Source organism: Salmo trutta, chromosome 12, assembly GCF_901001165.1.
Source record: "Salmo trutta chromosome 12, fSalTru1.1, whole genome shotgun sequence".
In the NCBI taxonomy this organism is placed as follows: domain Eukaryota; kingdom Metazoa; phylum Chordata; class Actinopteri; order Salmoniformes; family Salmonidae; genus Salmo; species Salmo trutta.
Window position 1 is genome coordinate 36,992,657 of NC_042968.1, and position 13,664 is coordinate 37,006,320.

Consider the following 13,664-nt stretch of genomic DNA (forward strand, 5'->3'; position numbering starts at 1 on the left):
ATTCACACCCTTATCAAGAGAACATTCCTGCTCATCCCTACTACCCCGGATCTGGCGGACTCACCAAACACAAACGCTTCGTTTGTAAATTATGTCTGAGGGTTGGAGTGTGCCCCTTGCTATCCATAAATTGAATAAAACAAGAAAATGGTCCCATCTGGTTTGCTTAATATAAGGATTTTGAAATGATTTATACTTTTAATTTTGAAACGTAAGTATACTGCTCAAAAAAATAAAGGGAACACTTACACAACACAATGTAACTCCAAGTCAATCACACTTCTGTGAAATCAAACTGTCCACTTAGGAAGCAACACTGATTGACAATAAATTTCACATGCTGTTGTGCAAATGGAATAGACAACAGGTGGAAATTATAGGCAATTAGCAAGACACCCCCAATAAAGGAGTGGTTCTGCAGGTGGGGACCACAGACCACTTCTCAGTTCCTATGCTTCCTGGCTGATGTTTTGGTAACTTTTGAATGCTGGCGGTGCTTTCACTCTAGTGGTAGCATGAGACGGAGTCTACAACCCATTCAAGTGGCTCAGGTAGTGCAGCTCATCCAGGATGGCACATCAATGCGAGCTGTGGCAAGAAGGTTTGCTGTGTTTGTCAGCGTAGTGTCTAGAGTATGGAGGCGCTACCAGGAGACAGGCCAGTACATCAGGAGACGTGGAGGAGGCCGTAGGAGGGCAACAACCCAGCAGCAGGACCGCTACCTCCGCCTTTGTGCAAGGAGGAGCAGGAGAAGCACTGCCAGAGCCCTGCAAAATTACCTCCAGCAGGCCACAAATGTGCATGTGTCTGCTCAAACGGACAGAAACAGACTCCATGAGGGTGGTATGAGGGCCCGACGTCCACAGGTGGGGGTTGTGCTTACAGCCCAACACCGTGCAGGACGTTTGGCATTTGCCAGAGAACACCAAGATTGGCAAATTCGCCACTGGCGCCCTGTGCTCTTCACAGATGAAAGCAGGTTCACACTGAGCACACGTGACAGACGTGACAGAGTCTGGAGACGCCGTGGAGAACGCTCTGCTGCCTGCAACATCCTCCAGCATGACCGGTTTGGCGGTGGGTCAGCCATGGTGTGGGGTGGCATTTCTTTGGGGGGCCGCACAGCCCTCCATGTGCTCGCCAGAGGTAGCCTGACTGCCATTATGTACCGAGATGAGATCCTCAGACCCCTTGTGAGACCATATGCTGGTGCGGTTGGCCCTGGGTTCCTCCTAATGCAAGACAATGCTAGACCTCATGCGGCTGGAGTGTGTCAGCAGTTCCTGCAAGAGGAAGGCATTGATGCTATGGACTGGCCCGCCCGTTCCCCAGACCTGAATCCAATTGAGCACATCTGGCACATCATGTCTCGCTCCATCCACCAACGCCACGTTGCACCAGAGACTGTCCAGGAGTTGGCGGATGCTTTAGTCCAGGTCTGGGAGAAGATCCTTCAGGAGACCACCGCCACCTCATCAGGAGCATGCCCAGGCGTTGTAGGGAGGTCATACAGGCACGTGGAGGCCACACACTACTGAGCCTCATTTTGACTTGTTTTAAGGACATTACATCAAAGTTGGATCAGCCTGTAGTGTGGTTTTCCACTTAAATTTTGAGTGTGACTCCAAATCCAGACCTCCGTGGGTTGATAAATTGGATTTCCATTGATTATTTTTGTGTGATTTTGTTGTCAGCACATTCAACTATGTAAAGAAAAAAGTATTTAATAAGATTATTTCATTCATTCAGATCTAGGATGTGTTATTTTAGTGTTCCCTTAATTTTTTTTGAGCAGTGTATATTTTAGCAATTACATTTACTTTTGATACTTAAGTATATTTAAAACCAAATACTTTTACTCAAGTAGGATTTCACCAGATTTTACATTTACATTTTTGGTCATTTAGCAGACACTCTTATCCAGAGCGATTTACAGTAGTGAATGCATACATTTCATACATTTTTTCTCCGCACATGACTTCTACTTTTTCTTAAGTCATTTTCTATTAAGATCTCTTTACTCAAGTATGACAATTGGGTACTTTTTCCACCACTGCGCAAAAGTGAATTGAATTGTTTCCACATCGACCATGCATCATGTGTGTAATGATCATGTGAGGTGAAGCGTGTATATTTTGGGATGTGAGCACTCAGTCTGTTTGACCTGGCGAAGATCCGTTTTGGATCGAAACGTTGTCAATAAAGTGGTGAATTGTGAGCATAAACAGTGTGTGGGCCTTCCTGCTCTTCCCATTCAGCCTGTCTCATCAGCCCCTTCCAGTCATGAAGGTCAGTGCTGAGGATGTTCCCAGTAAATCCACAACTAATCCAGACAATTTCCCATTCACACAGAAAAGCACATTAAACTTTTAACTGTGACTCTCTTTTAGTTCATCTCCCCTTCAAGTCACTGCTGCATCCCACTGAGTTCACCATCACCATGAGTTACTGAGTTCACCCTCCTACTGAGTTACTGAGTTCACCCTCCTACTGAGTTACTGAGTTCACCCTCCTACTGAGTTAGTTAGTTCACCCTCCTACTGAGTTAGTTAGTTCACCCTCCCACTGAGTTAGTTAGTTCACCCTCCCACTGAGTTAGTTAGTTCACCCTCCCACTGAGTTAGTTAGTTCACCCTCCCACTGAGTTAGTTAGTTCACCCTCCCACTGAGTTACTTAGTTCACCCTCCCACTGAGTTACTTAGTTCACCATCCCACTGAGTTACTTAGTTCACCATCCCACTGAGTTACACTGCCATTCAAAAGTTTTAGAACACCTACTCATTCCAATGGTTTTTCTTTATTTTTACTATTTTCTACATTGTAGAATAATAGTGAAGACATCAAACTATGAAATAACAGATATGGAATCATGTAGTAACCAAAAAAGTTTTAAACAAATGAAAATATATTGTTTATTTGAGATTCTTCATATAGCCACCCTTTGCCTTGATGACAGCTTTGTACACTCTTGGCATTCTCTCAACCAGTGGTAGTCACCTGGAATGCATTTCAAATAACAGGTGTGCCTTCTTAAAAAGTTAATATGTCAAATTTCTTTCCTTCTTAAAGCGTTTGAGCCAATCAGTTGTGGTGTGACAAGGTAGGGTGGTATACAGAAGATAGCCCTATTTGGTAAAAGACCAAGTCCATATTATGGAAATAACAATTCAAATAAGCAAAGAGAAACGACAGTCCATCATTACTTTAAGACATGAAGGTCAGTCAATACAGAACATTTCAAGAACTTTGAAAGTTTCTTCAAGTGCAGTCGCAAAAACCATCAATCGCTATGATGAAACTGTCTCTCATGAGGACCGCCACAGGAATGGAAGACCCAGAGTTACCTCTGCTGCAGAGGATAAGTTCATTAGAGTTACCAGCCTCAGAAATGGTAGCCCAAATAAATGCTTCAGAGTTCAAGTAACAGTCACATCTCAACATCAACTGTTCAGAGGAGACTGTGTGAATCAGGCCTTTGTGGTCGAATTGCTGCAAAGAAACCACTTCTAAAGGACACCAATAAGAAGAAGAGACTTGCTTGGGCCAATGACCCAACACACCTCCAGGCTGTGTAAGGGCTATTTTACCAAGAATTAGAGTGATGGAATGCTGCATCAGATGACCTGGCCTCTACAATCCCCCGGCCTCAAAGAAATTGAGATGGTTTGGGATGAGTCGGACCGCAGATTGAAGGACTAGCAGCCAACAAGTGCTCAGCATATGTGGGAACTCCTTCAAGACTGTTGGAAAAGCATTCCAGGTGAAGCTGGTTGAGAGAATGCCAAGAGTGTGCAAAGCTGTCATCAAGGCAAAGGGTGGCTATTTGAAGAATCTCAAATATAAAATATATTTAGATTTGTTTAACACTTTTTTGTTTACTACATGATTCCATATGTGTTATTTCATAGTTTGATGTCTTCAGTATTATTATACAATGTAGAAAATAATAAAAAAAATTAAGAAAAACACTTGAATGAGTATGTGTTCTAAAACTTTGGACCGGTAGTGTACTTAGTTCACCATCACCATGTGTTAGTTCGTTCACCCTACTACAGGGTTGGTTCGTTCACCATCCTACTGAGTTGGTTCATTCACCATCCTACTGAGTCGGTTAGTTCTCCAATCCTACTGAGATAGTTAGTTCACCATCCTACTGACATAGTTAGTTCACCATCCTACTGAGTTGGTTCGTTCACCATCCTACTGAGTTGGTTCGTTCACCATCCTACTGAGTTGGTTCGTTCACCATCCTACTGAGTTGGTTCGTTCACCATCCTACTGAGTTGGTTCGTTCACCATCCTACTGAGTTGGTTCGTTCACCATCCTACTGAGTTGGTTCGTTCACCATCCTACTGAGTTGGTTCGTTCACCATCCTACTGAGTTGGTTCGTTCACCATCCTACTGAGTTGGTTCGTTCACCATCCTACTGAGTTGGTTCGTTCACCATCCTACTGAGTTGGTTCGTTCACCATCCTACTGAGTTGGTTCGTTCACCATCCTACTGAGTTGGTTCGTTCACCATCCTACTGAGTCGGTTCGTTCACCATCCTACTGAGTCGGTTAGTTCACCATCCTACTGAGTCGGTTAGTTCACCATCCTACTGAGATAGTTAGTTCACCAATCCTACTGAGTCGGTTAATTCACCATCCTACTGAGATAGTTAGTTCACCATCCTACTGAGATAGTTAGTTCACCATCCTACTGAGATAGTTAGTTCACCATCCTACTGAGATAGTTAGTTCACCATTTAATGAGTGTTATTTTCTCATCTCCCACGCCTGCCAGACTACCAGTGACTCTTCTCATGTTTAAACTATCTCTGAATAGTAACTGGTAAGATACTGTAGAGGACCATGGCTTGCTGAAAACAAAAAGCCTGTGCACGTCGTGATTGCATTCAATTTATTCCCTGTGTAACTCTGTTTGTGTCACACTGCTTTGCTTTATCTTGGCCAGGTCGCAGTTGTAAATGAGAACTTGTTCTCAACTGGCCTACCTGGTTAAAAAAGGTGAAATAAAAAATTAAAATAAATAAAAAATCCTTTAAAGATGGAATCCTTAATGGTGAAACTGCCACGTTTGTTTGCGATATTACAACAACAAAGAAGTGACTGCAAACAATGAACACTGCTACACCAGAGAAGAGGAGAGGAGAGGAGAGGAGAGGGATCTGGACCAGAACATTACAAGATAAAATGTCTCTGAAGCCTGACAATGATATACATCTACTTGAATTAACTAACAGAACCCATTGATTAGGAGATGACCCCAGAACTGGGCACTCATGTCCTGTCACATTGTCATGATCTGCTTGGTAGACATTACTTCACACAATATCACTCCATACACACACACTACATTCCCCAGGTGCAGTGTGAGGGATAATAGTGGGCAGATGGCACATGGTGCTGATTAGCAGCACTGTTATCCATGCCCTTCTATCTATCAGTGTTACCACCTGATACAGACATGGCAGAGAGTGGAGGAGACTAGAAACCGCACTAGTGGACCCTACTGACCATCCACTGACCATCCACTGACCATTACAAGAGGCCAGCATGTGACCGACCGGGTATCGACCCAGGGTTGTCTGTGTGCCTCAAGACAGTGTTTAGCCCACTGAGCTAAAGTCTAGGCATTACAGGTGGTAGATGAGGAAGATTTGAATGACCCCCCATGCTAATACAAACAGTACTCTCGCTCTCAAGACACTATCAGCAGGTTTATAGATACCTTGTGTAGTAATCACGTTTCCTCAATTCAATGCAGTTCTGAATAGAAATCACACTGTCAACCACTGACTACATCAAGCAGTATGCACAGTCATGACAATAGAGAGACTGGAAGGGTTTTTCTTCACCACTGGCTTGAAGAATTGACAGAGGAAGTTCAGATTTTCATATTCCACAGAGACAAGCACACCTATCAATACACACGTTCACAACACAGACAAATCAGATGGTTGAAGACCCGTACAAATACAGTCAAGTGGCATGCAATTGCCTAAAGGGCCTACAGACGCAGCGTCGATTTCACACGTATCTGTGACTCAAATGTAGGTTTGGACCGTATACAACGCTCCGTCGGTCTGTTTGAAGTGTATCGCTGCCTTTAAGCCCTAGAACTGGGAGAACAAGAGATGGAATTAAAGATGTCCCAAACTTCAGCTCTCAAACATTATGAGGAAAATGAACTCAGCAGGGAAGTTGAGACTGAGACACACACACACAAACACACACACACACACACACACACACACACACACACAGTCCTCCGTTTCCCTGACATCTCTGTCCACACCGTAATTAACTTTGACACACTAAATCAGTGCAATGAGGTAAAGCGGGACCCCAGCCACCCAAGCCATGGCCTGTTCTCCCCACTTCCATCACAAAGACACGGGCAGTACAGGAGCATCATGGCAACAACTGGAAGACTGGCCAAGAGCTTCTACCCCCAGACCATCAGACTGCTGAATAGACACCACTAGTCACCTGTTTCTACCTCCAGACCATCAGACTGCTGAATAGACACCACTAGTCAGCTGTTTCTACCACCAGACCATCAGACTGCTGAATAGACGCCACTAGTCAGCTGTTTCTACCCCCAGACCATCAGGCTGCTGAATAGACACCACTAGTCAGCTGTTTCTACCTCCAGACCATCAGGCTGCTGAATAGACACCACTAGTCAGCTGTTTCTACCTCCAGACCATCAGACTGCTGAATAGACACCACTAGTCAGCTGTTTCTACCACCAGACCATCAGGCTGCTGAATAGACACCACTAGTCAGCTGTTTCTACCTCCAGACCATCAGACTGCTGAATAGACACCACTAGTCAGCTGTTTCTACCACCAGACCATCAGGCTGCTGAATAGACACCACTAGTCAGCTGTTTCTACCTCCAGACCATCAGGCTGCTGAATAGACACCACTAGTCAGCTGTTTCTACCTCCAGACCATCAGACTGCTGAATAGACACCACTAGTCAGCTGTTTCTACCACCAGACCATCAGGCTGCTGAATAGACACCACTAGTCAGCTGTTTCTACCTCCAGACCATCAGACTGCTGAATAGACACCACTAGTCAGCTGTTTCTACCACCAGACAATCAGGCTGCTGAATAGACACCGCTAGTCAGCTGTTTCTACCTCCAGACCATCAGACTGCTGAATAGACACCACTAGTCAGCTGTTTCTACCACCAGACCATCAGACTGCTGAATAGACACCACTAGTCAGCTGTTTCTACCACCAGACCATCAAGCTGCTGAATAGACACCACTAGTCAGCTGTTTCTACCCCCAGACCATCAGGCTGCTGAATAGACGCCACTAGTCAGCTGTTTCCACCCCCAGACCATCAGACTGCTGAATAGACACCACTAGTCAGCTGTTTCTACCCCCAGACCATCAGACTGCTGAATAGACACCACTAGTCAGCTGTTTCTACCCCCAGACCATCAGGCTGCTGAATAGACGCCACTAGTCAGCTGTTTCTACCCCCAGACCATCAGACTGCTGAATAGACACCACTAGTCAGCTGTTTCTACCCCCAGACCATCAGACTGCTGAATAGACACCACTAGTCAGCTGTTTCTACCTCCAGACCATCAGGCTGCTGAATAGACACCACTAGTCAGCTGTTTCTACCACCAGACCATCAGGCTGCTGAATAGACACCACTAGTCAGCTGTTTCTACCTCCAGACCATCAGACTGCTGAATAGACACCACTAGTCAGCTGTTTCTACCACCAGACAATCAGACTGCTGAATAGACACCACTAGTCAGCTGTTTCTACCCCCAGACCATCAGGCTGCTGAATAGACACCACTAGTCAGCTGTTTCTACCACCAGACAATCAGACTGCTGAATAGACACCACTAGTCAGCTGTTTCTACCCCCAGACCATCAGGCTGCTGAATAGACACCACTAGTCAGCTGTTTCTACCCCCAGACCATCAGACTGCTGAATAGACACCACTAGTCAGCTGTTTCTACCCCCAGACCATCAGGCTGCTGAATAGACACCACTAGTCAGCTGTTTCTACCTCCAGACCATCAGGCTGCTGAATAGACACCACTAGTCAGATACCTGCTCCCCCTGTCCCCCTCAGCATCGGACACAAGAGTCAAAGTAAGCAGCCCACCGCCCCAGGCGTAAGACTGAAGGTCAGTAGCCTGGTGAGCTGCACTGCAATCTATCATTGGAGAATTGTAACAGTCATTTTATTGATAGAGAGAGGACACAGATTGGGATGTCAATAAGCAATGAGACAGTCAGTCTTTGTCCTTGCTCAGCACCATTGATTCTTCTAACCAATGAAAATGTGATGTAAAAGCAATTACATGACACAGTGTGAGGAGAGCCTCTCATAGAGTGGAGGTCTGTGAGGTTAACTTCAGTCAAAGCCATGTTGTCAGCACCCGTGTGCAAAGGGCAGGTCTGCAGTAGAAGGACCTCATAGTGCTGACGTTGGGAGAAAGTGACTCTGCTCTGGAGGGAACACAGGTGGTGTAGGAATATACAGCTTATTTAGCTCTGCATAGGCTAGAGTATCACTTATCCACTGTGTGTTGGGCGGGGAGGCTGTGTGTGTGAGTGTGTGTGTGTGTAGGGGGGGGGAGGGGGGCACAGTACCCCCCAGTCTCAGTCTCAGTCTCCAGTATCTATGCCGGGCGGCTAGGGTCAGTCTGTCATATCTGATGTAATTCTCCTGTCTTGTACTGTGTGATCTTAGGTATGCTCCCATCTCTCCTTCTCTCCTCTCCTCTCCTCGAGGACCTGGCCTGATGACCCCTGGTTGTCCCTGTCCCTAGTCATGCTGCTGACCCAGTTTTGGCTGTTCTACCTGCGACCATGGAACCCTGACCTGTTCACCAGACCACCTCCCCCTGCACACACTGCTCCAGTTTACTCAAGGGCCTCATACAACACTACACTACTTTACTGACTGTTTTCACAGGGTGCGGGAGAGAGTTGGTTACTGATAGCTGAAGATGTGGTTCCCATAGCGACACCATGCACTGTAGTGGTTCTTTGGATTAAAGAGAGGCGAGCCACAACAAGTAAGAGCTGGCCTAGATCTGTCTAAACTAGCCAACACTTCCCCTTTAACTAACAGCCATAGTATCTACTTTAGCCTGCCATACACAGTCTTGCGTGCCAGACATGGCTCCGTGAGATTAGCCGTACGCATGCCAACATGACATACAGTACAAGCTGAATCCTGGTTCAGAGAGATAAACCTAAGCAATAATACATGAGATGATGTGCGATATGGAGATTTAACACAGCCACTCTCACCAACAAACACCACAGTCATGCTTAAGTCGCCATAACGCACACCCTCTTTTGATGAAAAAAGTTTACCCTGAAAGCAAGAATTCTGACCCTAAATGAATGTGGGTCTATATCACTGAGAGTTCTAGTGAAGAGGTACCCCAAAGTTTGCCTGCACGTATGACTGCCTTCATCTCTATCCATCCATGCTCATTCTAACAGCCCATTCATGCCTAGAGGTGTTTTATGAATGGCAGAGTAAACAGAGAGGGGGAGGAAATGGGGTTCTGACTAGATGGGATACAGCTTTTGTCAGATTTGACCTTTCGTAGCAAGTTAAAATAACTTACGCAGCAGGTTATGAGAATTAGGATAAGGTTAGGAAAAGGGTTAGGGTTAGCTAAAATGCTAAAAAAAAACTTTTGACGTTAATTTGACAAAAGCTGTATCCCTTCTAGCCTTGATCAGGAAGTGGGAAAGAGATTGAATGGAACAGTAGATAATGGAAGGAGGGCCACTAGACTAGAACACTACACCACATAACAATGGATTCTACAAAGTACAATGAAATTGCTCCAAGAGACTGATCTATGGTCAGCGTTATGTATTTCCCCCAGTGGTTATAAAGAGGATTTGAGAAGTATAAATCTGAACCTAGATCAAATCTGGGGTAACTTCTATGCAGCGAGGTATAGTAAAGTGGTGGGCTGTGTGTTGAGTCTACTACACGCAAGCTTCCATATGTATGAGGAGTGCAGTCATGAGAAATACATTGACTATGCATCGGAGAGTTAGTGGCTACGCTTCTTCTTTCTGAAAAGGCTGCTTCTTTACCAGATTGAAGAGCAATAATCCCGACAAACTTTCCCCAATTCTCCTGGTTGCTGGAGACAAGGATTGTGCCACTACTGAAAGCTGACCCAGATGCACTGTAGGCTTGTACAAGCACACAGCACAGGCACATTACACACATGTCCACGGAGTGCAAAACATCAGGAACACAATTCTAATATTGAGTTGCACCTCCCCTTTTGCTCTCAGAACAGCCTCAGTTAGTCGGGGCATGGACTCTACAAGGTGTTGAAAGCGTTCCACAGGGATGCTGGTCCATGTTGACTCCAATGCTTCCCACAGCTGTGTCAAGTTGGCTGGATTTCCTTTGGGTGGAGGACCATTCTTGATACACACAGGAAACTGTTGAGCATGAAAAACCTTGCAGAATTGCAGTTCATGACACAAACTGGGGCGCCTGGCACCTACTAACATACCCTGTTCAAATGCACTTAAATCTTTCGTTTTGCCCATTCACCCTCTGAATGACACACACACAATCCATGTCTCAAGGCTTAACAATCCTTCTTTAACCTGTCTCCCCCCCTTCATCTACACTGATTGAAGTGGATTTAACAGGGGACATCAATAAGGGATCATAACTGACCAGGTGAAAGCTATGTCATGGAATGAGCAGTTGTTCCTAATTGTTTGTACACTCAGTGTATATTATACGTTAGAAGAGATGTACAGGGGAGATCTGGTAACCTAACTTCTACACTCAATGTGGACGGCTCTATTAACCTCCTTATATGTGACCAGGTAATCAATACCATCCACGAACAACAACCTGTAATCTCAGCATTACTCATAAGGCACTGCAATGAAACACTGCAGAGGAACAAAAGAAATGTGTGACCATAGAGTCCATCTATACAACCCGGTGTAACGGTATAGATATCCATCATAGGAATGGACAGGAGCAGCAGTTGAGTGAGATCGCACACTGGGCACAGACCTCAATTCAACACCTATTCCATGTTGGTTCAATGGAAATGACATGGAAGCAACGTTGATTCAACCAGTGTGTAACCAGTGGGAGGTCAGTTAATCTATGGACAAATATCCTAAAAACACAACAGCTACAGTTTATATTGTATGATCTAGAGTCCTATAGGCCATTAACCACAATAGCCTACATGCACAGAGAGAGAGAGAGAGAGAGAGAGAGAGAGAGAGAGAGTAAGTCCTTATCAGATCAAATCGTTGCATGATCATGATGAACAATAGACTAAGGTCATCAGTAAACAGAGGAAATAGCACAAACACCTCAGAGAGAGTCTTCAGATTGAGAGGAAGAAGCAGTTGGTGAGTTACATCATAAACAAGCAGGAAACAAAGAAGCCAGCTGCATTCTCGCGCAGTGTTGCAGCCTGCCGCGAGCTCAGCACAAAGCACATTCCCTATAGGCTCTGTCCATTCTCTCTCTTCCTCTCGCTCTCCTTTTCTCTCAGCTTTAGTAATGATGCACGCAAGTACTTAATGATACCGAAACGTTGTGCAATAGAAAATGATGAGCATTGGGACATCTCTTTCAGAGGAATTGAACAGCATGTGGTCGGTATAGCGCACGTTACGTTTTCAAAGGGCATGGTGGAGCTTTGATGGTTAACTTTTTCTGGGGATGAAAGAGTGTATTCATGATCTTGTCTCATGCATGTGTAGATGTGGCACTACTATTAAAACCCATATGCTATTCCAACACGTTATCCTGAATTTTGTAGCCTACACTTTACATAACATTTATCGAATATTGCGTCCATCCATAACAATAGCGGGCCAATCCACAGCAGTGGATTATGAAATAAATCAATGACTGTGCGCTGCCTGAAATATTAATGAATAATATTGAATATTTATCGGAACAGGAAAGGGGAAAGGTTGGAGTGACAATAGGCCTATTGCAGCATTTAGCAGAAATGCTATGCATGATACATCCTCTGTTATAGCCTACAATATCCTGCGATGGACAAAACAATGGTCAAATTCGTGTGCTTCCTTACCCTCTGTGGCCTGCGCACACTGCAACAGAAGTAAGACCATTCCTATGTATAACAGACAGTTTACAGACATCCCTTCTGCTCCATCTCTTCTCCTGGTTCTCCGAAACCACCCCGCTTCTCGCACTCCTATCCATCCCGGTGAGCGCCCGTCTCCAGCCGCCGCGCCGCAGGTATGCAGTTTGGGGAAATCTCTCCGCGCACTCCTCAAACTGGGAGCCATTTGCGTTTCCAGTGAATGCATGGTTGAAGTTTCGGTCGTGAACAAGACATCTGATCAATCAATTCGTGTCTGGACAGTTAGCGGAGCGGTCCAAGGGTCTCGCCTGCTGTCCGCGGCTCGGAGGACGAGGCATTGAGCTTTAGGGATGCGTCTCGGGCAGCGCTGCCTTCCGTCCACCCATCACTATGCGGCGCAGCGCGGCACTATGAGAGATGCGCGGTAGAGTACAAACGTCTAACATTTAGCTCAGAGCAAAAACCATTGTCCTTAAATCGATAAGTTCAGGCCAGCTTCTAGGGCCAGTTGTGACAATGTATTGTTGGGGTGTGAAATCATTTTCTGCACGGTTTTAGTGACTCCTCCAAGTCAAGCGTGTGAGAGAAAGCGTGTGCATTAGTAATGAGGAAGTTACGACCTCTGGTGGTTGTGGCAGCAGGTTGCTGTTGTCAGATTGGAGGTGATGACGGGCAAACTGGAGGCAGAGTTCAGTTGCGTTGTATAGATACTGTGTGATGGTCCAAGGATAATGCCCGCTTCTGTGTTCTCTCCAGATTCTGAGTAGGAAACACAGACACCTGTCAGAGATTAGAGAGATGGTATGGACTCACACGATGAGAGGGGATAAGAGATACAGTACAAGTCCTGGGTCATAATGTGCTGAAATTGGTATTTCAAAATGTGGGGTGTTACTGGGAATATTCAATTGTGAAGCTGAGAATTCCCATTCTGATTTTAAACTGAACAAAGCAATAGCATTTACCTTTACTATCTTAATCCACAAGGTGGCATTCAAGGACAACAACGCAACTTAAAAGAAAATAAAAAAATACTTAAAAAGGTGACCGCTTTATAATATAAGCCATTTAGCTGGCCGCTTTAATCCAAAGCAACTTAGTCATGCGTGCATACATTTTACGTATGGGGCCCAGGGAATCAAACCCACTAGCCTGGCAGTGCCAGCACCATGCTCCACCAACTGAGCCATACAGATGAGACATGGAGAAGGATGAAGAGGTGAAAAACAGAAGAACCACCGGGAATGAAGAAAAGCGGCCAGAACAGTGTCCGCTGGAGAGGCACTGCTAAGGCTGTTTGTTCCACGAGGAGCTGAAAGGAATTAGTCAAGGAAGTTAGAGAAAACCTTTCATCAACCCCATTAAAGACGAGTAAGACAAGAGAGAAAGAAATCACACCGAGACAAAGTGGATTTGCAGCAATAGATGATTTTTTTATTCAAAGTGAATCTTGACAATAATACACCATAAAGTCTTATTTTGACACTCACCAATAGAGTCACCTGGAAAACCCGCTTAACGTGAC

At 45.2% G+C, this 13,664-nt stretch overlaps 1 protein-coding gene across 2 annotated transcripts in view; it reads right to left on the reverse strand.

The window, feature by feature from the left end:
- LOC115203477 (UPF0606 protein KIAA1549L) overlaps positions 1–12,824 on the reverse strand; it is a 148,075-nt gene extending 135,251 nt beyond the window's left edge. For both annotated transcript variants that reach the window (XM_029768170.1, XM_029768171.1), the window contains exon 1: positions 12,125–12,824. In XM_029768170.1, the coding sequence (XP_029624030.1) occupies positions 12,125–12,365 (241 nt within the window). In that variant the 5' untranslated portion in view covers positions 12,366–12,824. The remainder of the gene's footprint in view (positions 1–12,124) is intronic.
- Positions 12,825–13,664: the final 840 nt, after the last annotated feature.